Below are 26,505 nucleotides of genomic sequence, written 5' to 3'. Positions count from 1 at the left end.
CTCTCCGTGCGCTTCCTGCTCAGGTGAAGCAGCTGAGGGTGTTGGAATGTGTCGGTGATTCGTGCTGCGGGACAAACATGGAGGTCGGACCTCTCCTCTTCCTCCTATGACTATGAGCAGCGACGCGTGCGGGAACAGCAGAGGATCTTGGCTGTGACGCTGCGGGCACTCTGAGGCGTCCAGGTGTGGCTGCTCCACCTGCGGCTGCGCGATCACTGCTGCAGTTTTGAGGGGATTTTTGCGCCCCCGGTCAGTTTGCGTCTGCCGGAGCTCACCATGCCGGAGCTGATCAGCGTCACGGAGTTCATCGACGAGACCAATGAAGACTACAAAGCTCCAACCACCTCCAACTTCACTACCCGGATGGGCCACTGCAGGAACGCGGTGGGAGCTCTTGAGGAGGTGAGGAAACAAGGACACACACACACACACACACACGGTTGGAAGTCGGGGATTATAAGAGTTTAATAAGGTGGTAAAAAGGCTTCCACTGAGCCTCTCTGTAAATACCCGGAAAGTCCGGTTTGTTCCTTTTTTTCATGAACGTGGTTTGTTTTCCCGTGTGTGGGATTGAAGAGGGTTTTATTCACAGCCTGTTTTCACTGTTTGTGGACCTACAGTGTGGATAAACGGTGATTTCTACTGCTTTTCAAACTTTCCAAGCAACAGAGCGTCAAACGAATCTGTTTTATTCGAAAGAGGAACTGAGAGAAACACTTCCTTCTGTAGACATTTTGTAAGATTTAACAGCTTCTTTTTATTTTCTTTTTGCAACACGATGATGAAGCATATTTCTAAAACTGAAGAGATGAGGAAGCAGAAGTTAAAGGTCAAAGGTTTCAGGTGGGAGAATAAGATGGGGCTGAAGGCTTTCCCCACAGGGATGTCCTGGGAAAAAACAGGGCCCCCCTGGGAAAAAACAGGGCCGTGGGCACAGACATGTGAAAGGCCCCAAACTGCCCTCAAGCTCAGGAGGAAGTCGTCACTGGCTGTTTTTAGTCGTATTTAGAGAAAATATCTTAAAGTAAATTAACGTGATGATTGTACTGTAAACTCAATGATAATATTCATGAAAGGTTAAGGTAGTATTAGCAAAGCCACTCTTCCACTATCACCAACTCGGCTCAACTCGATTCACCTAGACTGGATCGTTTCGGTTGTTTTCCATTACAGTTGAGCACCACCTCAGTGTGGGTGAGATTGTCATCAGTGAAGGACAGTGAGGAGATTGTGGACCTGGTGCTAAACTGAGGGTAAATGTCTGCAGCACATCGTTGGACCATGTTGTTGGGTTTTGTGCAGTGTTTCACCCATATTGGAAAATCAAAAACAGACCTTCAATAAAAGCATATTTATGAGCAGCACATGAATGAAAAGTCTGACAGCCCCCAATTTTAAACAGAATTAAAAACACAAGTAATGATGATGCTGGCGCAGTTTAACGTGGAAGGGAGTCTGTTTACACGCTGCAAAGAGGCAGAGCCATTACTGAGTTGGTGAGCTCAGGTTGAGTGGTAGAAAACGTGTTTCCCGCATCCACAGCAGCTGTTCCTATGATCAACATTTTTTTTCCTGTGATCACCATTAAAACCTTTACTGGGAAACAGCGAGCGGGAGTCCTTTGTCAAAGCAGCTAACACATTTCAACATGAAGAAAAGCAAATTCTGCAGCTGCTCCGCCCACTCCTGTTTGTGTTACATGGAGAAAAATCTGCATAAGCCTCCAGAAGTTGTATTAAAATTTGCAGATGAACTGTTAACTTAGTCTGATACATGTTTAAATTATACAGCTAGCTGAAGGCTGACGTTCTATTTTACATGGAAGCGGTGTTACATGGTGTGTGTTATCTGGCTTCATGGATAGATAGAGTTGGGTGTCATTTGCATAGCAGTGAAAATGTATGCTATTCCTTCTGATGATACTGTCTAAGGGAAGCATGTATAATGTAAATAAAATTGGTCCTAGCACTGAACCCTGTGGAACTCCATGATTAACCTCAGCATGTGAAGAGGACTCTCCATTTACATGTACAAATTGGAGTCTATTAGATGGATATGATACAAACCACTGCAGTGCAGTACCTGTAATACCTACAGCATGTTCTAATCGCTCTAATGGGATATTATGGTCGACCGTATCGAACGCTGCACTAAGGTCTAGCAGGACAAGCACAGAGATGAGTCCACTGTCAGAGGCCATAAGAAGATCATTTGTAACCTTCACTAAAGCTGTTTCTGTGCTGTGATGAGCTCTGAAACCTGACTGAAACTCTTCAAATAAGCCATTCCTCTGCAGATGATCTGTTAGCTGTTTGACAACTACTCTTTCAAGAATGTTTGATATGATTGGAAGGTTAGCGATTCGCCTATAATTAGCTAAGACCGCTAGGTCTAGAGATGGCCTTTTTAGTAAAGGTTTAACTACTGCCAGCTTGAAGGCCTGTGGTACATAGCTGATTAATGGAGGTGATTGACAAACATTGATTATGTTTGCTTACTAAAGGAGTTAGAAATGTGTCTTTAAACTCCTCTACATCAAACATCTTGGCCGAGCATAAGAAAACACACGCTTAGGTCGTATTAGGTGTGCTCATTTAATTGTTTCACAAATCTGGCCATGTCTTTGAAAGCTGACCTCAGAGCAGTAAAAGCTTAGGCGTTAGTGATCACACTTCGTGCATACTGGCCTGAGACTGTTAATGGGACAGAAAGCTGTTCAGTGAGGACGTTGTTGTTGTTGTTTTAATACATATATGCTCTTTTGTGGTCATGTTTTAGTTTTTTTTTTCTCTTTGAGTCTTTGATATCACGTTATAGTTGCCAGCAAGTCTTTCAGGACAGGAGTCCATTGGTTATTCATGGCTTCCTGTCAATAATGAAGGCATTAAATATTTTTTTCACAGGTTTCCTTGTTGATGGATAAATAGAACAGTGTGTCAGAGAGGTTATTTATTCATTCTTAGCATAAAGAGTCAAATGCTCTGAAAAGAAGAGACAACCTGGATGTTTTTTAGGGAGGTGATCACGTGATTCAGGGATGGATTAAACAATCTCTTATTTCACTTTGTGTGTTTTTGTGGGGACTTTTGTTTGGGTTCCTCTTTTTTTTTTTTTTTTTTTATGGTTTCTAGTTTTTCAGATTCCTTCTGAGACTTTATTGGTTCTAAGGACAGTAAATATTTTCCCCCATCATTGTAGAGGCCATCTGTTGTTGTTGAGGAGCTGTTGGATTACAGCTCAGAGCACAGAGTTGAACGCTGGTTCCTCTCAGCATAAAGTGAAGAAATCTACGTCCTTGCAGCGAATGCTTTAAAAGCACAACTGAAAACCTGACGTGAGGTCTTTAGAAATCGCAGGTCTGCAAATCATGTCCTCCTCCTCCTGTTGCATGCTGGGATGTTCCCACTCAGTAGACCTGAGGCGATGGTAGAGCCTCACTCCTCTGATCGAGTCCCGACATGATTTGCCTCACCTTGGTCCTCCTGCTGTCTCCGATCTTTGCTTTCCTCTCAGTTAAATCCCTCCATTCTCTCCTCTTTCCTTTGTCATCTTTCTTTGTCTCGTCCTGTTTCTCTCTCTCCTTTGGTCACTTTTAAAGCTCCTCTCTTCACGTTTGAAGCTCATCTCTGTTTCTGTTGTGTCTCAACTTGTCTGAAGTGATGTGAAAGGAATTAAAGTCTCCAATAAATCATCAGCTCCTCCCTCATCTTCAGACGGTAGAATAATTACAGTAAACACATGAAATCAGCATCAGTGTGCTGAATGGTAAAAACAGCAGATGAGTCCTTTACAGAGTCCCTGCTGGTCTGATCAGTGTTGTGCCCATTCAAGTTTCTTTATCTGCTTCATCTTCCACTCGTCACACTGATCTGCTCACCTGCGTTTACTAATGTAAAATGAGTGTTGTTGCACGTGTTAAAAGCAGCTGAGCAGAGCTGGTGTGCAGAGGCTGTGAAACTGAGGAAACCCTAAAAACAGGAAGCGTCTCGGCTGCTTCTACTGTCAGAAAACTGCTGTGAAATGTTGTGTTTTGATGATTGCCACTCTCCAAATCCACACTTTGGCTCGTGCCTCATCCTGTAGACCTGAGACCTCTGTTTGAATAAATATCACCACTACTGTGAGCTTTAGCAGCTCCACATTGTTGCCACTCGGTTACAGGAAAATTCATGATGATGATTACTTTTAGTCAATAACTGTAATCTCAATGATTTTACAGTCATTACATTAACAGTTTTACAGACTGTTTCTTTGAACTTCAGTGTAAAAATCGTGAGGGTGGTGGGACATGCGACGTCCTGCAGACAGTTTTAGACACACGTTGGTGGACGTTTCTGACCTCACAAGACAAAGCAGCGCCCCTGCTCGCCTGCAGCCTCCAAGTCAGGATGTCTGCAGGTGGAGGTGGGGCGAAAAGAAGTCAGGGCACCAATAACCTCACCTGCCTTCAGACACCTGCATGCATGCTGAGAGTGATGAAGGCCAACTACCAGTCAGTTAGTTGTGATTAGTCAATTGGGCATCTTCATCCATTAACATCCTCCTAGATGTTTGCCTGCAACCTCATAGTAGGTTCCAAAGTCCAAAGAGCTGCATGTTGGGATCACTGGTGATTCTAAGCTGACCATGAGTGTGATGTAGATAAGGGGGGGAAATGATGTACTTGATTTATAACACAGGGAAAAACCAGAGCTTTGTGTTGAAAATGAATTCAGTAAGGTAACAGGGGTAATTACCATTAATTATCATTAAATATGAATCCTCTGACGTCAGCCTGAAACAGTCTGAAGGGGCTGCTGGTAAACTTTGATCAGACAGTTTGACTGACGTATCAGCAGAGGAAGTGATCCCTCTTTATCTTTGCTGACCAGGTCAATGATCTATGTGGTGTACAATCATACACTAAGTTACTATATTTAACCTTTATGACCTCTTTACACCCTTGCAACACCCTTATTAGGGACATAATGAAAGCTCGTGGGTGGGCTGCTGTGACATGAGCCTGTGGGCGTTTGTACCAAGATTTCAACGCTGTCCTCAGAGACCTGCCCTGTGTGTTGTTTGTGTGTTTGCAGGCGTTTCATTGAGATTATTGCATCATTCATCCTGTAGGAGTGGTATTTTCTAAGTTTAACCCGTCCTGTAGCTCTTTTTCAGTGAGTGCTTTGGTGAATTTGCAGGTAAACTCTCACAAACACAAGAAGACCATGAATATTTATCTAGAAGGCCCTGCCAGGACCTCAGTGCTGTGAGACCATCAATCATCCACCGTACTGAGTTGAGCTGTTTCTGAGTTCTTTGTATTTGTGCTCGTTCTGTTGTTTGGTCTTTGGCTGAGCTGAATGAAGTCTCTTCTCTACACCTGAGCTCACCTGTCGTCTCGCTGTGTTTCTGTGCAGAGATTTGAAATCGGCTCCGGTGTTTGATGAGTGGCTCGTCTTGAACCAGTTTTTGGTCAAAGAATAACCAAGTGCATGTTTCTCGCTCTGAGTCATGGACCTGTGACTCAGAGCTGTAGACGCTTAGGTGAACCCCACAAATGAGGTCGGCAGGAAAACACCTGAAGGTCATGTGACTGAACCTCTGTGGTCTCATCAGTCATGCAAACTATGGTAAAGGCTTAGATCGCATGGCCTCTTCAGTCTCCCTCCCACAGCCTCGGGTTAGACACAAGCAGACTTCATGTTCCTGACTAACATGAAGCTAATGCTGTAGCTCGTGTTACCACTCAAAGGTTTAATTTAGGCTGCGTTTTAGCCTCAGGCTAACAAGGAGAGTTTCAGGAACTAGAAGACGTTAGCTTTCAGATCAGCTCTCCTGCAGGCACGCCGGCTTTACAGAATATGAGCTCCCTTTGGGTACGTCAAACAGGTGAAAGAATTCGTTCTGAAGCCCTAACCAGATTCCTGTGAATACAGTGAGCGTGGCTACGTCAGGTTCTGTGTGTTCGCCAGAGCTGATCGTGCCAATCAATACAATACTGATGATTCCATGTGATGTCCTGCAGATCACAGAAGCAGCGCTCTTATTTTAGGGACTAATGCATCAAACTGTACCGCGCAGATGAGGAGGGACACAGGAAACAGGAACAGCACAGAGAATCTGATCATTTTCAGAACATAAGATTCAGTTCATTACAGATTTATTAATATACAACAATACATATCTCAAGGTGCTTTGTAAGATAAAGACCCTAAAATAATAAATATAATACTACAATAATACCCCCTGTGAGGAAGCACTTGGTGACAGGGGGGAGGAAGAACTTTCTTTTAACAGAACCAGGCTTATGTTTGGGGGAGGCAAAAGTTGATGCAACAGTAAAACCCAAAAAGAACTGACTAAACTTTATGAAATGCTGCCAGCATTCTGAAGCCTTGAGAAGGTCAGACTGAAGTAGCTGTGGCCGCTGGGCGCAGTCCCTCAGCAGGCTTCTTCGGATTATGTTGAACTGCAAGAATAAAAAGATCTGCTTCAAAGGTCTGAATGAAACAGTCTCTGTGAGTGAGAGGTGTCTGCTAAAAAAAAAAGCACCTTTAATAGCAGCACTGTTTTCATCAGTCTCTTATTAGATGTGTGATGTCTTGATAATAACTCTGCTTCGGGTAAAACATGCAGACTCTGCAGTCCGTCCACGCACGTCAGCTCAGGGTATGAAGGGTGACAGTCTGAGATGAACACCAGCAGTGGTGAACTGTTCATACTGACTATAAACACACTTTTCCTTTAACTTTGACGTGTAAGCATTAGAGGCATGGCTCCTAATCTGCGTGCTGTTTCTCCTCCTCAGGCTCTCGACTTGGACCGGTCTGTTCTCTACAAGATCAAGAAGTCGGTGAAGGCCATCAACTCGTCTGGTCTGGGTGAGAGATGCAGTTTCATGTCAGTCTGACCCAAAATAACAACGCTTGTCACCACAGTCTCACTTTGACTGTCACTTCCTGTTTGTGGTAGCACACTGCGCTCAGATACAAACTACCAAAATAAAAGCAGTTTTTTATTCAGGTCAGTGCGGGTGGGGTGGGTTCGTCAGCAGCCGCGTGCTGCTGGTGGGTCTCTGCTCGGGCCGGTGGAGTCTCACCTCCAAACATTCCTGTCATGCTTCCCCGTGTCCCGGCATGCTGAGGGATACGCCCACATCCACACTACAGTGCAAACAGAGGAAAGGCCGAGTCCTTCACACACTCAGCAAACACACAAGATCCGAACGTTATTCAGCACTTCTGCAAAAACTGACAGGAAACGCATCATTCAGCAGTTTCACAGACAGAAGGCACTGCATGACCAGAAGTATGTGGACAGCAGAGAGGTTCTGAAATATTTAGCTTCTCTCTGTGACCTGCAGGTTTATGTTGGAGGTAAATCTCCACGTATATACCAAAGATTCAGAGCGGCTCGGTGCCTCAGCTCGAGGGGAACAGCCCATTTTCTCTGCTAAAGAAATGCAGCGGGTACACACAGACATGTCCAACTGAAGCCCAATAAACACTTTTAAATCATCAGAATTATTTAAAGCTGAAAAATTATACAAAAAACTGTAAAAAATTAAGATTTTGTTTCTCTCCTTTTATTTTTCTACTTTTAATTTTTCGTATCAAAAGGGACTAAATTAAATTAACTAGAAATGTTTTTGGAAAAATCTTTTGTTACAATATAAAATTCATTTAAATTAATTTAAATATAATTTCAATAAATTTAAATTTATTTTAATACATTCACATTCATTATTTGTTTAAAATATTTAAAATAAATATTTATGTTTTAATTGTTTAGATTTGTTTATTTTAATTTGAGGTGTGTATTTTATTTCTGTTCATTTATATATCTCCAGTTTTTCTCAATATTTAGTATCATATTTTTATTTATTCTCTTTGTCTTCTCTTATATTTATTGTTTTTAATTACTTTTTATTTTATTACTTTTTTATTCACACGTGTTCGTTGTCCTTGTTTTTTCCACATGGTGGAGTGGATGGTTTTTGTTTTCACACAGAGTTTAATCATTTTTGTTTTTGGAGTTAAATGAAAGATGATCCGAGCTGCAGTCCGCATTTATTTAAAGTGTTTTCTGTGTCGTAGCTCACGTGGAAAATGAGGAGCAGTACGTTCAGTCCATGCACAAGTTCGGGGAAAACTACCTGACCCGGGGTGACAGGGATGACGGCGATGTCGGCTCTGCCTTCATCAAGTTTGTCGTTTTCACCAGAGAGCTGACAGCGCTCTTCAAGAACCTGGTGAGGAACCAAAGTCTGCCTCAGAGAGTGAAACATCAGACATTTTATTGTGAAAAGTGTTAAATGTAGAAAGTGTGGTGTGTTTTGCGCATTTGTGCTGTGACACAACTTCCTGTTTGCAGCTGCAGAACATGAACAACATCATCACATTCCCTCTGGACAGTCTGCTGAAAGGAGACCTGAAAGGAGTGAAAGGGGTTGGTGTCACTTTCTTCTTCCTGCTGAAACAAACCCGCAGACACTCGCTCAGTTACACTTCACTTCCTGTTACTGTGGCTAAAAATGAATCATGTTTGGTTAGATGACATGTTGACTGTGTATTTACAATAATTACATCAGAACTGTAATCATTTTAAACACACAGCTTCAGATTTAACAAATAAAATCACGCTGGGGTCCCACATTAATGTCTAAATATCTTTGTACCACAGCAGCAAACCAGCCACTGTAAAATCCTCCGTTTCTTGTCATATGAAAAAACAAAAGCAGGAAATCGAAATAAAAGATCATTTTTTGTTTTTTCTGATTTATTAAATATTATTTTTCCTGTTTTATGCTCAGTTTGAATAATTTTTTTTTAAAAACTGCTTCTTGAATTATAAAATGTAGGCATGTTAGGTAAGGTGGCCCTGAGGTGCCGAATACAACATTTAATTTCTGCAAAACACTGAACAGTTTTTCTTGTAGTTGTGCGATGAGCATAACTTCCTGTTTGTAATGGTAGTGTCGTCCTGCAGGCTGTGGCTCGTGGCATAAAGACCAAATGGCTGAATTTAAAACACCTCTGTTGTGACACGGTCACCATTGTGTTTGTTTTTCTAATCTAACGCATCTGGAAATATTTCCAGAGTGACTCAGAGGTTAGAGTCCTGTGTGTGTGTGTGTGTGTGCGCGTGCGCGTTTATGAACTGTGACTGTGTGACGTCTGTTTTTCCTGCAGGATCTGAAGAAGCCGTTCGATAAGGCCTGGAAGGATTACGAGACCAAACTGTAAGAAGGGCTCATTATCAGCTGCTCTCACTGAAATGTTAAATCACGGAGACGAGAACACGTTAACCAGCCAACTCATTCAGCATTTAAATGAGGATGTTTGAATAAAGTTATCTTTATTGTTTCTGTCTCCACAGACTGATACATGCTCTTTTTTTTCCTTTTTCTCAAAAAAAGAAGAAAATATAAAATATGATGATTGAAATCATGGCGTTTCTTGGCTTCTGTATTTTAGCATCTTTCTATTTTTTCTTCTCCTCAGTTTGTTGTTTTGATCACATTTGTTTGTGTTGAGATTTTAACATGACCTTTGACCTCTGCAGAGCGAAGATTGAGAAAGAGAAGAAAGAGAACGCCAAGATGCATGGCATGATTCGGACGGAGTTCAGCGGAGGAGAAATCGCAGAGGAGATGGAGAAGGAGAGACGAATGTTCCAGCTGCAGATGTGCGAGGTGAGGTCAGAGGTCACACAGGTGACCTGAATGCTAAAACAATCATCTCTATCCTCTGAGGTCAGACCGAGAGCAGCGTTTGTTTTACTGCCTCGACCAGTCAGGGCAGATTTTATATGACGTGGAAGATTTGGTGGACAGAGGTCTGTGACGGATTCTGTTCAGAAGTTTTCCAGTTTGATGGTTTTCAGGGTTTGTAGCTTTTTTGACTTCATCAGGCGCTGATCTTCAGCTCAGTCTGTGTTTCTCGTGGTTTTTTGTTGGTCATGAGTAGAGAAGGAGTGGAGGGTGAATTCTGTGGATATGCTGGTAAAGGGGTGACAGAAAAAAAGCAGTGAAAACGAGCTTCCTCTGAAGGCTGTCCAGGCTCGCTGTTAGAGACCCAATGAGGATCAGCTCAGAGTAAAGCCAGCCGAGATGGTACTGACCAGGATGCCTAAACAAGATGAGGTTTAAAGGCCAGGAGAAGACCCCAGGCAGACCCAGGAAATGCAGAGATGATCTCTCAGCGGTTTGGGAATGCCTCAGTGTCCTCCTAGAAGAGCTGGAGGAGGACAAGGAAGGACTGGTCATGCAGTAACGGTTATTTTCTTCAGTTTTTCTTGATTCTTTGGCTTTTCTCTGCAGTACCTGCTCAAAGTGAACGAGATCAAAGTGAAGAAAGGAGTAGACTTCCTCCAGAACCTCATCAAGTTTTACCATGCTCAGTGCAAGTATGTCCAAACGTGACCAACAGGTCCATGTATGAGTAAGGTGTTAAAGAAAAGATAATAAAGTGAGAATATTAAAACATTAATTTTGTTATTGATTCACTTTTTTCTTGGAGGTTCTCAGACGTTTTTTTCTTCAGTTTTTTCCAGGATGGACTGAAAGCTGTGGAGACTCTGAAACCGGCCGTAGAGAAACTGTCCACAGACCTGACAGCGGTGAGGACGCTTGTGTTCCCTGCAGGAGCATTAAAGCTCACAGCTCACTTACCGATCGCTCTGTGCGAACACAACAATGGGCTTAAAGTTAGAGTTTCTCTTCCTCTGCAGATCAAACAGACTCAGGACGGCGAGAGGAAGCAGCTGGCTCAGCTCCGAGACACCCTGAAGGCGGCACTGCAGTCCGATCAGAAAGAGGTAAAAAACATCAAACATGGTGTAACATCCATTTGACTGATGGCACAGACCGAAAACATGAACACAGTTAAAATGCAGGATAAACACGAGGGTAAAGAGTCGCTAACATGCGCACAGCAGTTAGAACAAACATGGTCTGAACAGATGTCATGAGTCTGATGGTGAGCATAACCAGGTGAGCTCTGACAGGCTCACCTGTTACTGGAAAGGAAGTTGATTAACAAAGCTGTCCATCAAACAGAGGCTGCTCTGAGCTCTGAACTCTGTGTAGGGTCATAGTTCTCACGTCTTTCTGTCATAAGAGCTGCTTCACATAAAGTGTCTGATTTATTGACAGGACGCCCAGGCCAAACAGAACGCAGGTTACAGCCTCCATCAGTTGCAGGGTGACAAAGCCCACGGCAACGAGCGCTCTGGTTTCCTCTACAAGAAAAGTGAAGGGTGAGCGAACTCAGTGTCCCAGAATGCCACATGAATGTGACTGACATGCACATGCAGTTCCTGTGACGTCCAGCAGAGGCAGCATTTAGTCAGTCTACACAGACTCAATGTTAAATGTAACATATTTACAGATTTAACATGTTTTCCTCCTTCTGCACACATGTGTTAGTGGTAGCTGCCTCAGTCACGACTCCACTCTATGACCTTTCACACTAAAAGCTTTGTCTCTCTCCTCGTCAGACTGAGGAAGGTGTGGCAGAAGAGAAAGTGCTCGGTGAAGAACGGCTTCCTGACCATCTGTCACGGGACGGTAAGGTCCTCTTCTCCCATTGGTCCATGACAAGCCCCTGCCCTCCAGCCTGCACCACATGTCCAATCAGAAATCTCCTCATGAGTTTATCGTCTACATCAGGGGTAGACAACTCCAGGCCTCGAGTTCCGGTGTCCTGCAGGTTTTAGATGTGTCCTTGATCCAACACAGCTGATTCAAATTGCTAAATGACCTCCTCAACTTCCCGTGAAGTTCTCCAGAGGGCTGGTAATGAACTAGTCATTTGATTCAGGTGTGTTGACCCAGGGTGATATCTAAAACCTGCAGGAACCGGCACTCGAGGCCTGGAGTTGCCTACTCCTGGTCTACATTAAGTGGGGTTAAATAGTACATTATCTATTTATTTATTTTTTTAGTTTCTTTTCTGCCTTCTGTTTTTTATTTTGAAGTTTGAGCAGTCAAATGGCCAATCAGGACTGAGCTAGCAGAAGAGAAAGAGCAGAAGGAAAATGATTAAAAGAAAAGGGTGGGAAAAGGATTTGATTTGAAATCCGAGGGCTGCTGGAGAGAAAGTTTCTAATTCTTCTTAACTGTTTCTCTCTAACTTTCAGCCTTTTGTTTCTCCTTGAGCTTGCTGAAAAGCAAATTCAAAGAAAAACAAACCTCATATCTACAGATTCACAGTAACACATATCTTCAGTTCCATTTAAGGTAAATTTCAAGATTAGACTCATGTTTCTGAGAACCGGGTTTCCAAGGTAACCTACACCTTCTTGATAGCTGTCGGTACATCCTTGGGTACATCCCTCCTTCAGAGTAATGTTCCGTCATGGAAACGTTCTGTCAGAGTGATGTTCCTTCATGAAAGCATTCCTTCAGAGACACGTTTCTTCAGCGTAACATGTCCAGGATTACGCCAACCCTTCACAGCTGGTAGAAACCTTCCACATTTACCACTCAGACTCAAATGAAGACAGGTACTGCAGACAGAGTCCTCGCAGTGCTCCATCTGAGGTCAGCTCACCGAGGTCATCCGTCTTATGGTCCAATGTGCACTTATTCCCACTCCCATTCCCACTCCTTTCTGAGAATAGGTGAAGCGATATTGGAGGGTATTTCTAGTTTAGTATTTCTTTTTTCTTTTCTTTTCCTAAATTGCATTTTGTTTACATGATCAAAATGAATTGAACACAAAGAAACAAACGTTGCGCATGATGATCAGCTCCAGCTCTGAAACCTGACTCTTGCCTTGCTTTGGGGAGTAGAACCGTCAGCTGCAGAAGATCCTCTGATATCAAAAATGTGAAGGAAAAACCTCATAAAACTTTAGTCTACCAGACTTAAAACGGGTCCATGGGCCCATAGTGGGTATGTATGGGTGAACTGTGGGGCCCGCATGGTACGCCCATTTAGGGAGGCAGGAGACAGTGGTGGAGGCAAGAGGAGGAAAGGAAAACCCTGTGGTTCATCAATAGTTTTAGGACATTTCCTTATGAATGAGACGTTTTGTGGCATGAAAAGCCAGAGGATCAAAAGTCATCAGGCTTCAGAAAACAGTAGAAAATGAGATTACAGAAAATCACTGAGGTTAATCATCTCAGAACTTTAAATGATATGTGCAGATGTTTTGCAAGATGAGGGAAGGTTTTGAGTTGTGCAGCTTAAAGTCCTTACAGGTTCTCGCTGTGGGCTGAACCTAACTGGGATCCAACTATTGTCCATGTTATGGTATATAGCAGTACAGACTCTGTGACAGTTTCAGGATCTTTTCTGTGTAACGCTGAATGTTTGATATCTGAGTGAGGTTCAGTCAGAGCTGAGGTCTCACCTCCTCTCGTTGTCTTGCAGCCAAACAAACCTCCAGCCAAGGTCAACCTGCTCACCTGCCAGGTGAAGAGGAACCCCGATGAGGAGAAGAAAAGCTTCGACCTGTTCTCCCGTATGCTGCAGACTTCCTGCTCACATGTTCCTCTGTATATATGTGTGTAAAGTCTAAACTCTGTCTCGTGCCCCCCCCCCCCCCCCCCCCCCCCCCCCACAGATGACCGGACCTACCACTTCCAGGCCGAGGACGAGGCCGAGTGTCAGATGTAAGTACGAGCCGGCATGGCCTGAGCTGCCGGGCTTCACGCTACTGCGAGCGCTTATGGTTTGGTGTTTTTTAGCTGGGTGTCGGTGCTGCAGAACAGCAAGGAGGAGGCGCTGAACAAGGCGTTCAAAGGAGACCAGGACGAGGGTGAGAACAACATCGTCCAGGAGCTGACCAAGTCCATTGTGGGAGAGGTGAAGAAGAGGACTGGAAACAACAGCTGCTGCGACTGTGGAGCTGCAGGTCAGAATTATTCAGAAGTCTCTCTCAAACAAACACCACTCATGAAAGGAAACAAAATTCAAAGATTAAACACGGAAGTCCAGTCACTCACGGTCAGGTCAAAAAAGTAGTGACGCTTGAATGAGTCTTTCACCTTTCCATCTGGTTTGAGGGTCTGGACTTGGATGCGTTTCTTTCAGAGGATGCTGATTAGACTCACGGTGGTGGCCTTGACAGTCTTATTTTAATTTTAAGGCTTCCTGCACATGCTCAGAGCAAAAACCAGTGACAGCTTAGTTCTGCCGGCGTTCTAACCCCACTGACCTCTGCAGGACTGCTTGTGGAAAGTTCTGGGCCTTCAGGCAGTTTTTTTCCTTTGCGGTTGTTTTGTGTGGGGTTTTTTTTTTTTTTTTTTTTTTGGCATTGAAGTTGTTTTATGCAACTTTTTTAGTTGGTCTGTTGCTTTAAACCTAGCTGATATTCTTGTAGATGATGGTTTTACTGAACTGCACTGTGAACACTTGATGTGGAACTTCATAGCACTTCTATTTCCTGTCATGGTTTACAGAAGTGAGAACACGTTAGTGTCATGAGAGAGAGCGCATCAACAGTCTCTCTAATAACACCACAAAACACGTTTTCATCTGTTCATCTCAGCACGTCCAAAGATTAGATTAATAATATACAGTTTTTTTTTATCAATTATATATTCAACATTCACTATATTGCCAAAAGTATTCACTCAGCTTCCTCACGTGGACCTGTAGTCCAAACACATTTCTGCTCAGAGCTGCAGAAACTTCCCAGAATTCTTTTCCAGGTTTGTCTGTCAGCAGATTGTTAATTCATCTCGTTCACTTTGTTGTTTCTTTAGTCATGAAATTACATTTTGAGGATGTGAAGGCACCACTTGTTGTTTCTGTGCCCCCACCCACCCTCTACAGATCCCTCCTGGCTGTCCACGAACCTCGGGGTGCTGATCTGTATTGAGTGCTCAGGGATCCACAGAGAAATGGGGGTCCACTACTCCAGGATCCAGAGTCTGGACCTGGACGTCCTGGGAACTTCTGAGCTGCTGGTGAGTCCACTTCACTGTCCCGACAGAAGGTCAGAGCATTCTGTTTGTCAGTTTGTGGTGACTCATTTCATCATGACTTTAATCTGTTAAATAAAATTAAAATATTTGCAGGAAAAAGCCAAAAAAGCAAAGCAAAAAACCCTCAGATTTTTACCATCCTGCAAGACTGTCTCCTGATTCGTTTAAAACTGTTTCTTTGAAATCTCTTAACCTCATTATATTCACCTGTGTGAAGACGTGAATGGAAGGGACATTCTGAATGTTTGCAAACCTTTTCTGGAATAATCAGGGAACCAGAACCCTTGCCGAGCATGTCAGTCGTCTTCAGCTGTGAAGAATCAGGAAGTGTGATCACGTGTCTAATCTTAGGAGCTACAGCCAGAACCGAACCAGAGTTGATGTTGGGCTTTTGTTGCCTTTTAGTTGGCGAATAATGTGGGAAACGCCAGCTTCAATGAGATCATGGAGGCAGATCTGTCAGCGCAGGAAGTGACCAAGCCAACTCCAACCAGCGACATGTAGGTGACGGCACCAGGAGGTGAGTCTGAGCTGTAGTAGGATGTCGTAGTGACTCGTCCGTCTGGTTTGCAGGCAGATGAGGAAGGACTACATCACAGCGAAGTACACCGAGAAACGCTTCGCCCGACGAAAGTGCACCGACGCCGCGTCCAGGCTGCGGGCTCTCTACGAGGCCATCAGGAACCGAGACATTCTGTCACTTATCCAAGTCTACGCTGAGGGGGTGGACCTGATGGATGCCATCCCACAGCCCAACGAACATGTATGACCTCCTCATCTCTAACACGAGTTTGACGGACTGACTCATGCGTCTCTCTGTTGTGTCTTTGTGCTCATTTTGTGTCTGTTTTTTCCTCCTTTGATCTCAAATCTTTGGTTTTTCAACAGAAGCTTTTACTCTTAAGCTCTGCTTTGTGTGTCCATTCAGTAACACGTAGACACAGCTCTGTGCAGGTGTCTGTTGTTGCTCTGCAGACTGACTCTGTGTGTGTGTGTGTGTGTGTGTGTGTGTGTGTGTGTGTGTGTGTGTGTGTGTGTGTGTGTGTGTGTGTGTGCGCGCGTGCGTGTGTGTGTGTGCGCGCGTGCGTGTGTGTGTGTGTGCGCGTGCGTGTGTGTGTGTGCGTGTGCGTGCGTGTGTGTGTGTGTGTGTGTCAGGAACCCGGGGAGACGGTGCTCCACCTGGCGGTCCGAATGGGCGACAGAAACTCGCTCCACATTGTCGACTTCCTCGGACAAAACAGGTGTGACTGTTCAATTAAATACCTGTTCTCCAGGTGTGTGTATGTGTGTAGTGACCGGGTCTGTGTTTCAGCGGTAACCTGGACAAGCAGACGACCAGAGGAAACACGGCGCTGCATTACTGCTGCCTAACCAACAACAGCGAGTGCCTGAAACTGCTGCTGAGGGGGAAAGCTTCAGTGTCCATCAGTAAGAACACACACACTTGCACATATATCAGAGCGTGCTGAACGCTGACGATGAGTGACAAGTGCTCATATCATTCATATGAGAATTACACACTCAAATGTTGGTTTTTATGATCTTTTACCGTACAACTGGTCTGAAATCTGTCCAAACTTGAGGTTTTAAGATGTATTTATGCAGTGTGTGATTGTTCTAAACTTTATGACATCGTTGTAAAGTCGTTGGATGTCATTTTAGAAAAAAAAAAAGAAAATGTGTGTGGTACAGCTCTTTTCATGCCCTTTAATATGATATATCACTCGATAAGGTTTCTTGAAATGTTTTTCAAGATGAACTTTGACATGGGCGCTAATGATGAAGGTCAAGTTCAAATAACCAGCCAACCTGGCTCTAGTTTATTGTTGTGAGGTTTGAAGGAATAAAAGCAAGTTTCACAGCTGGTGTGACCCTCATCTGGGGCCGTTATTGTTTCTACCATCACATAAAATTTAAATGATGTCTTGAGAACAAACAGAGCTGAGTACTTTGTCTTTTCAGGGGGAGAAAAACCTGCAGTAACACAAGAAAAGTGCAGATCTGATCATCTTTCCCTTTTGGAAACAATGTGCTGACATAATTCACCAAAAGTCTGAATGACTGAATTTGTGTCCACAGCTAACGATGCAGGAGAAACACCGCTGGACATTGCCAAACGTATGCGACACAAAGAGTGCGAAGAACTGGTGAGAATCCAAACACTTCCAGGCTGTTCAAAGTAAAGCAGTTCCTGTGCTGTCGAGTGTCTGTACCAATAAAGTTTGACTGATGTGTTCCAGCTGACTCAGGCTCAGACCGGAAAGTTTAACGTCCATGTTCACGTCGAGTATGAGTGGCGTCTGCAAAACGAAGACCTGGATGAGAGCGATGACGAGATGGAGGACAAGGTAGGCTGCTTTTCTGACGTCCTGCATTAAACTTTCTGTTGGCTTTAAGTGACCGTGTACTTCCTGTGTTTTCTGTGGGTCCTGCAGCCCATCCCACAGCGGCGGGAGGAGCGCCCGGTCAGCTGCTTTGTGCCTGGAAGTGGACCCATGCAGCCCAACCTGGCGGCGCTGGCGTGGGATGTTGCCTCCCTGGCATTAGACAAGCAGCGGCCTGCGATCCCCAGCACCATTATTAGCAACGAGACTTACGGCACCATGCTGAATGTGAACCTGCCGCCCCTCGGCCCAACGCCCCCACTTCCTCCCCGAGGACCCAGCAGAGGTCAGAGGGCGCCTGGGCTGAGATCAGCTCTGCCGTTCAGACCCTGTGAAGCTGTGAGGAAATAAAACTGATCTGATTCTGTCTTGTCACCATCAGGTACCAATAAAGGCCCCTCCGTGGAATCAGTAGGCAGACAGCGGTCGTCCTCCGACCCCCCCAACCCTCAAACGCCGGAGAGGAACTCCAAGTACGGTGGGTGGACTTCCTGTCAGATCCACAGTGGAGGGTCTCGTTTGTGATGTTTTTCTTTGCGTCCGTCAGCTTTATTTGGCTTTGTTGCTTTATTTTCACGAAAAGAGCAGACGGTTCTGTCCTCTTTCTGAGGTGTGGACCGGCTGTATGAGGCTTTCAGTTCAATTCAAGTTCAGTTCAATTTAATTAATTTAAATTCAGTTCAATTCAATTTTAATTATACATGGCCAAATCAAAACAACAGTCTCCTCAAGGCACTTTATATTGTAGGGTAGAAACCTAGATACATACGGAGAATACCCAACAATCATATGACCCCCTATGAGCAAGCACTTCGAGACAGTGGAAAGGAAAAAAAATTATTTTAACAGGAAGTAAGCTCTGGCAGAACCAGGCTCAGGGACAGGCGGCCATCTGCTGCGAGCGGTTAGGGTGAGAGAAGGAAGACAAGATAAAAGACATGCTGTGGAAGAGAGACTGAGATTGATAACAATTATGATTCATATGATTCATTCATGATTTATTCATGATGCAGAGAGGTCTATTAACACATAGTGAGGGAAGAAGAAGAAACACTCAGTGCATCATGGGAATCCTTCAGCAGCCTACACCTATTGCAGCATAACTAATGCTGGGCATACACTGTGCGATTTTTGGCCCATTTTGAGGCGATTTTTTTCAGTCGTGCGACCATTTTGGTGATCAGCCCGAGTTTCACCTTCATCGTGTGTCATGTGTCGTGTAGTATTGTGACAAAGTGGCTAGGACTGAATTCATTTACCATTTGTCACATGCATAAATTGTTATTTTGTGTTCTGTTATCTTATAGAACACAAAATAAGCACATGTAACCTTGGCTCTACATACTATCCCGGGTCTGTTTGTATTAGCATTGGTTATATTCATTTCATCTGTGCAAATGTTCTTAAAGCTAAGAACAATCTTTCATTTGTTTATATAGTTTGGTTATACTTACCATTGTGTGTTCCTTTGAGCAGGTCCTATGTGTAAAACAGGTATGTGGGAAGGGCTGCCCCAGTACTTCCTGATTTTATAGGTTATGATGTCATTGATCATGTCAATTGGGTGTAACCAAATGTTTCTATTGTGTAAAATTGTTTATTTCATTTAAAATAACCTCATGAGTCAGATTAAGTGAAGAGATTGACTTTTCAAACTGTTTAATTGGGTGAATGAGTTTGTTAAGTGGAAAAATTATTTTTTTCCTGTTTCTGATGGTGGTTGTGTGTCTGTGTGAGTGAAAGACAGAGAGGGAGAGCGAGAGACAGATTTTGTTTTATAACCTTCATGTTAGGGATGCACAGTGTGAGCACTGAGGTCGCATCAGAGCATCGGGCCGCAAAGTGTGAGACCCTGCATGGTGACCTACAAACTTCTAACCTCTGCAAGTCAATTGTACAGTTTGAGCAGAAGCTGATTAACGCGACTAAAAAAATCGCACCGTGTATGCCCAGCTTAAGGGAGGATTCAGGGCCACCTGATCCAGCCCTAACTATATGCTTTAGCAAAAAGGAACGTTTGAAGCCTAATCTTAAAAGTAGAGATAGTGTCTGTCTCCTGAATCCAAACTGGAAGCTGGTTCTACAGAAGAGGGGCCTGAAAATGGAAGAATCTGCATCCCATCTACTTTCAAATACTCTAGGAACAAGAAGTAAGCCTGCACTGCAAGAGCAAAGTGCTCTAATGGGGTGATATGGTGCTACAAGGTCATTAAGATAAGATGGGATCTGATTATTTAAGACCTTGTATATGAGCTGGATTTTGAATTCTGTTCTGGATTTAACAGGGAGTCAGTGAAGTGAAGCCAATATAGGAGAAAATATTCTCTCTCTTTCTGTTCCCTGTCAGTACTCTTGCTGCAGCATTTTGGATTGCTTTCAGGCTCTGACTGTGGAGGTGTGCCTGGAGCCACTGCTCAGGGCTTTCTTGACTCTTGTTCTGTCCTCTTCTCCCAGTGCTCTCACTGGTTCCTCCTCCTCCTCCTCCTCCTCCTCCTGGGCCCAGCAGGAGAACCGGCATGTTGGAGACCAAAGCCGCCACAGCCAAGACTGCCCCCCTCCCTCCTCTGCCTCCCCTGCCGACAGGACTACCTACAGCACCTCCAGTCCCGCCACCACCCTGCATCCCACCTCCATCACCACCCCAGCATAAAGTTCCTCTCCTCCCACCCAGCCACCAACACAGAGGACCTCCAGGATCCAAAGCCCCTGTCTCTCCTCCTGCGTACGTACTGGTCTGATTGAGCTGGGTCTGCTGGGAGGAAGCACACCAGTTTAATGTTGTTCTTATGATTACAGAGCAGCGAGGGTTCCTCCTCCTCCTCAGAGACCTGCAGGCACGATTCCGTTGGAAAAACAAGGTACACTCACACATGCACACACACACTCAGATATCCACAATCAGTAACATGAAAATATTTGAATTTCACTCAAGCTGCAGCACCGCCTTCTTGGATGTTAGTACAGTAACTCACAGCAGCATATTATTGGTCGTAAGATGTCATTAAAAATGCTCTAAAAGGCTCCAGCAGCACAAACATGGTGCAGACATCCAGTTCAGGTGAAGCTAGCAGACAGCTAGCAGCTACAGGCCCCTGTGTCAAACTTTAAGCCTGAATATGATGTAAGCAGGTGTGTTATAAAAACATAACTGCTGTTAAAAGGCTGAAACTTTTGTGCTTTGACAAAGGACCGTTAATAGAGCTCTGTGGAACACCACGACCTGCAAGAACACACTCACATGATCTCTGATGTCACTCATTCAAGGAAAGTTGTGATTATGGTGTAAAATACATCAGTGAAATACCCCCGTCATGGTTTAATGAGGTCAGGTGCTCATTAAACCTCAACACTGGATGTTTCTCTGTGTGAAACTTAAGGGTATCTTTGCAGTTTCGCGCCATGTCAGATATTCTGGTGCTTTACTGCAGTGGTTCCCACCCCTTGGGTCTGTGAGTGGTTTGGTACCAGGCCATGAGAGTTGAGGCTCGAGTGTGAAATTCGTGGTTTTCAGGGTTTTTATCGTTTTTTTAGCGTTAACTCTGTTTCCCTGGGTCTTTTCCCATGTGATAAGATAAGATAAGATAACATAACCTTTATTAGTCCCACACATGGGAAATTTGTTTTGTTACAGCAGAAAGTGGATAGTGCAAAGTTACATAGAAAAACACTGGAATAGGATAAGAATAAGATACTGTACACAAGTGTACACAATAGAATAAAATAAAATACAAATGCAATATACATCTGACAGCAGTGTGGAGGAAAGACCTGCAAAATTTCTCTGTCCTACACTGTGGGTGCCGCAACCTGCCACTGAAGGAGCTGCTCAGTGCTGTCAGAGTCTCCTGCATGGGGTGAGAGATGTTGTCCAGCAGGGATGACAGCTTAGCCACCATTCTCCTGTCACTCACCACCTCCACTGGGTCCAGAGGGCATCCTAGAACAGAGCTGGCCCTCCGGATCAGCCTGTTCAGTCTCTTCCTGTCCCCAGCAGAGATGCTGCCACCCCAGCAGACCACACCGTAAAAGATGGCTGAGGCCACCACAGAGTCATAGAAGGTCCACAGTCTCAATGTCCATGCATCAAATGTTTAGTGGTTGCAGTGGAGGATGTTTGTGCCTGCTGAAGTCTACCACCAGCTCCTTGGTTTTACTAGTGTTCATCTGGAGGTAGTTCTGCTGGACCCAGTCCACAAAGTCGTGGGTCAGTTCTCTGTACTCCCTGTCGTCCCCATCACTGTGGCCAACTATTGCCAAGTCGTCAGAAAACTTCTGAAGGAAGCACTGGGTGGAGTTGTGGGAGAAGTTGTTGTGTTGAAGCTGGTTCTCCATCTTCTGCCTGTAGCTGAACTTCCCTTTCCTTATCAGTCCTCTCAGCTTTCTCTGCAAGGCCCTCCTCTTCTGCTCGAGGACGGCTTTCATTTCTGGGGTAATCCAAGGTTTGTTGTTGGAGAAACAGCGCACAGTCCTGCTGGGTGCAACGTTATCCACACAGAAGTTGATATAGTCCGTAATGCATGTCACAAGGCTGTCAATGTCCTCTCTGTGGTCGTCACAGATCACCTCCCACACAGTAGACTCAAAACAGTCCTTAAGAGCCTCCTCGCTCTCCTCTGACCATCTCTGCACTGTTCGGGCGGCTGGTAGCTTCCTGCACAATAAGGGCTCATACACAGGTTGTGATGAGATCTGCCCAGGGGAGGGAGAGGTGATGAACTGTATGCCTCTTCTGCATTGGTGTACAGTAAGTCCAGTGTTTTATTGTCTCTGGTTGGGCGTGTCACATACTGGGTGAAGGTGGACAGTGTGGAGTTCAGTGAGACATGATTAAAGTCCTCTGATATTAGGAGAAGTGATTGCGTTTGCAGTCTGCTGACTACAGAGTGGAGAGAGTCACTGGCTGCATCCGCGTTGGCCGAGGGGGGGGACATGCGCTGTTATCGTGATAACATGCGAGATTTCCCGGGGGAGCTAGTACAGACGCATGCTAACGGCTAGAGGAATTTCAATACACAGCAGTATATTCACAGTTTAAACCAGATATTTACATACACTTTATGGAAAACACAAGAACATTTTTTACTGTACAACATCAATTTAGAGTAAACTTGTTTTGTTTTGGATAAATAAATATTGAAATATCTTTTGAATTAGTTAAATGTCAGAATAAAGAGAGACAGAGCTGTCTATTTATTATCACTTTCATCAAATTTAGGAGTACATATACACTAAGTGTATTGTTAATTAATAAGAAAACTCCAGACGATTCCATTCTGAGCTGAAGAAGCTTCTGATAGGTTAGTAGAGTCCATGTGAGTAAATTGGTGGCACACCTGTGGATGCATATAAGGCAAAACACAGAGCCTGTTTCTGTGACATGGGAAAATTAAGAGATATCAACCAAAACACCAGGAAAAAAATTGTGGAGCTCCATAAGTGTGGCTCAGTTTTGAATACAATTTGGTGCCATTTTTTAATTAAGAAATACAGACAGTTTCTCTCTTTACTCTTAAAGCTAACAAATATGTTTTTTATATTTATCAATCTAAAAAAAATAAACATTTAGTCTGATTTGATGTTACAATTAAAAAAGTGTTTGTGTTTTGATCTGAAGAGTGTGTAAATATCTGGTTTCCACTGTATATTTGATGATGTTGGTGTTTGGCGTTATTGTCAGCACAAAGAGGGAGAGAGAGGAACAGAGAGGGAGAGAGAGCAGGTGAGACACACATGTTAGTCAAATGGTCGTTTGCCAAAAGTATCACCGTATCATAGGTATTCATGTATCTCGTACCTAGTGTTTCTTTTTTTCTTTTTTTTTGTTGTTATTTTTCAAATTCTATATTTATTAAGTTATGCAGGTTTGTTTGCACAACAAGGCTAAATAATTATGTAAACTTTTCTGAATCTAAATAGTGGACTTTGGTAGAATTAAAAAATAAGTGTAGTGCAGGTCTATGATGATTTTTAGTGCTACTAGCATCTAGTTCTGATTCTGGTTCTGTCTTGGTTAAGTCCTCAGTAGTCCTGATTTTGAACTGTTGTATTCCTGTTTTAATTCCGGATCAGTTCTGGGTCTGGTTGAATTGGGGTTTAGTCCTCGTGTCTTGATGCAGCCCTGATTTTGTTCTGCCTTGCTGCTTAATTAAAAAACTAGTTTAAGGTGTTCTGCATATGTGATATATATTTTTCCCTATATGAAGTCATTCTTTTTTCTTTTTTTTAACAAAACTCAAAACAGAGCCTATTAATCTTTCAGTCATTTCTACCTCCCCCCTCCCCAATCCCACATGCATACTACCCTTTAGGCCTAAGCCCCGGGTGTATCAAATGTCTGCCTCCGCCTCTGGTTCAAACAAAGGTGACGTTACAGAAGAGAAACTTTTTTCTGAAGTCTGTGGGGGGTTTATCTCTCTTTGGCAGGTCGTCCAATCGTATCCCCCCATAATCCGTCTCCTCCACCCCGCAAACCCAGAACTACATTTTCTGTAAGTCCTCAAACACACCACCTCATTTATTTCTGCACAAAGACACAGTCGTCATCACAAGTCCAGCATGTAACACAGCTTTACTGCTAAGTGTGTGTGTGTGTGTGTGTGTGTGTGTGTGTGTGTGTGTGTGTGTGTGTGTGTGTGTGTGTGTGTGTGTGTGTGTGTGTGTGTGTGTGTGTGTAGAAGCAGAGGCCTCAGAGGGTGAGGGCCATCTACAACTGTGCAGCGGACAGTCCAGACGAGCTGACGTTCAGCGAGGGAGAGCTGATCGTGGTGGACGGCGAGGAGGACAGCGAGTGGTGGGTGAGTGAGAAACGCCTCCAGCACAGGAAACGCATCATCAGCACAGCTTCATTCACTTCACAACATTTATTACAGCATGTGTGTGCGTTTAGATGAAAACCCACCTGAAGAACAATCCTGACCCGTTGTCCAGGTTGTGATTTAACCACCGTCTGCGTTTCAGATCGGTCACATCGAAAGCAATCCGACCAGGCGGGGAGTGTTTCCTCGCACCTTTGTTCACTTCCTGTCGGAGTGATTCGTGCTTCCAACTGTGGTCAGACTGAGGGCACATCTGGATCCTCCTGTGGACCTGAGAGGAGAGTCCGACACCCAAAGAGATCTGATTGGGGTCTCGATCTTCACTCATGCTCTTCCTCAAAATCTGTCGGCCTGAGTTTGAAATGTTCTAAAAGCTATGCAGCGGACACAAAAAGAGCAGACCAGACCAAAAGTATGTGAACAGTGTTCTTCAGTGATACGTTTACACACAGCAGAGCTACGTTAGTACAGCGCCTCCACAGACAGAGAGCAGGAACTACAGCTGAACACAGTTACAGTAAAATCCTTCACTGCCTTAAAACAAACGCGACGAAACGACAGCTTTGTTTTTTTCTGCTTCCTGTTACAAAACCAGCTTCATTTATAGAAATAATCTGATTACTATGAAAGGACTTCATCTTCACTCTGTCAGGATGACCTCACCGGCACAGCGTCCACATACTTTTGGCGGATGTGATGTACATTTCTGTGGTTCTGCTGCTGGGATCCAGCTGTGTTACATCAGGAACATTCAGCTTGTTTGTAAAAGCTTCAGGATGAAATGATTTTTATTATTTTAAGATCAAACATGTAATCTGAGCAGAAAATCTGAGTGTCCTTTAAATTTTAATGTATTTTCGACTTATTAAAATCATCATAAGTGTACCTGTGAGAGTCTGTCCTGTTTTTCTTTCCCAGCACTCACTTTTTCACTCTCATTTATTTCCCACAAGTTTTGTCAGTGGCACAGATTTGTTTAGATGCTTCACTGCTTCAGTTTTTATTTAGATTATTTATTTTACATGTTTCTGTGATTCAGTGAAGAGCAGTCTGAAGCATTTCATAAGTTGGAAGACAAATAATTGGCAAAAAAAAAATCAAATGTAAAGAAATGGTCAAACTCTGTGTGCCATGATGAAACTCAAGGCTGCGATCACTTAAAATATTTCAGTTTACTCTCATAAAGTGTTACCTAAAACAATGACATATGTTCAGTTTTATGTGAGCTGAGCCTTTTCATTTTCTACATACTTGGAAAATCATCAGTTTGGACTTTCAGACCAGCTGGAATTACAGATAATCAGGCAGACATACCTGTGTACTAACAGGACATCGCTAATTACACCGACCATCTTAACCACACCACACTGTGGTCAGAGCAGGAATTACAGCCATACGGAACAGAACAACTACTGATGATCTGTGAAGGATCTAGAGCTGAAGCTCATCAGAAACATAGTCTGTAGTCAAAGAAAGCACTTCTGTTCTGAGATGAACCTGTAAAGCTCTTTGTCAGCGCTGACACGTGAAATAGACTAATAACTGGGAAATGATGAATCGATACACAAGAGAAAACTAACAAGGACACACAGGATGAACAAACTGTGAAAACAAAACGGCATAAAAAAAACCCCAAAAAGGCATTTCCAGGGGAACAAATAGGTTTTGAAATCAATAAAAACAGAAAACATGTCAAAATAAAAAGCTGGTGTAAAACACCAAACCAAGCTGAGGAAAGAGCAACGTGGTTCTATAAACAGAAAGTGGTTCACACAAAAATACTCAAGTTCAGTCTAAACGTTTCCTTTGGTGCATAAAAGAGTTTCTCACTTCGAGACCTGAAAGCAGCTTCAGAGCTGAGGACTTTACTAAGAGCCGAGTTTAACACAAACAGCTTTTCGCTGTGAGCTGTTCGGTGTCCGTGTTTTCCTACATCACTCTTTCTAAACTTCTCAACTCTGTTAAACTTACTGCATCACTCTATTTATACAAACTCGAATTATCCTGGATCTTTTATAATTAATAGTCCTATAGAGTCTCGCTGGTCAAAATAACTTTCTTGACAGAGCTTTTATTGTGAAACATTTTTAAGAACTTGTATGAAATTCAAACTGTTTCCACCTTTTATTAGAAAACGATCAATAATATTCATGCCATATCTGTGGCTCTGATGTTCATCCTGATTATTTTAGAAGAAAATGAGTGAGAGGGGGGGGAGCATCAGCGAGCAGAGCAGGATGCATTTTGTCAATGTTTTTATGTAAACCATTTGTTTTTATTTATTTATTATTGTTTTTTAATACCTTGAGTACAAAATATTTAAATACTCAAATATAATACACAAAAACATAGTCATGTATATGATTTTAAATTTAATTAAAGCCAAT

The 26,505-nt window shown here is 43.6% G+C and overlaps 1 protein-coding gene across 1 annotated transcript; it reads left to right on the top strand.

Moving 5' to 3' along the window:
• On the top strand, positions 1-25,010 carry asap2b (ArfGAP with SH3 domain, ankyrin repeat and PH domain 2b). The gene is made up of 28 exons (XM_040018404.1): positions 1-402; positions 6,791-6,863; positions 8,079-8,233; positions 8,356-8,430; positions 9,174-9,223; positions 9,547-9,676; positions 10,304-10,389; positions 10,527-10,602; positions 10,714-10,800; positions 11,138-11,241; positions 11,482-11,551; positions 13,361-13,451; positions 13,554-13,602; positions 13,678-13,844; positions 14,768-14,901; positions 15,325-15,419; positions 15,493-15,682; positions 16,075-16,160; positions 16,232-16,347; positions 16,999-17,066; positions 17,160-17,267; positions 17,355-17,589; positions 17,686-17,781; positions 19,758-20,025; positions 20,100-20,161; positions 23,727-23,791; positions 23,978-24,097; positions 24,261-25,010. Exons 1-28 carry the CDS (start codon positions 277-279, stop codon positions 24,333-24,335), a joined length of 3,057 nt encoding a protein of 1,018 aa, XP_039874338.1. The 5' UTR covers positions 1-276; the 3' UTR covers positions 24,336-25,010.
• The last annotated feature ends 1,495 nt before the right edge of the window (positions 25,011-26,505 follow it).

This window comes from Simochromis diagramma, unplaced genomic scaffold (genome assembly GCF_900408965.1).
Source record: "Simochromis diagramma unplaced genomic scaffold, fSimDia1.1 OVJJ01000802.1, whole genome shotgun sequence".
NCBI classification, from domain to species: Eukaryota; Metazoa; Chordata; class Actinopteri; order Cichliformes; family Cichlidae; genus Simochromis; species Simochromis diagramma.
The sequence above is the reverse complement of the archived record's forward strand: the minus strand, read 5'-3'. Positions and strand labels throughout refer to the sequence as shown.

Excerpts from the sequence above, each read along its gene's own strand:
- asap2b (XM_040018404.1), top strand. The coding sequence starts at position 277 with ATGCCGGAGCTGATCAGCGTCACGGAGTTCATCGACGAGACCAATGAA. Across the intron at positions 10,801-11,137 it reads TGCAGTCCGATCAGAAAGAG|GACGCCCAGGCCAAACAGAA; the intron begins GTAAAAAACATC and ends ATTTATTGACAG. Across the intron at positions 17,268-17,354 it reads ATGACGAGATGGAGGACAAG|CCCATCCCACAGCGGCGGGA; the intron begins GTAGGCTGCTTT and ends TGGGTCCTGCAG.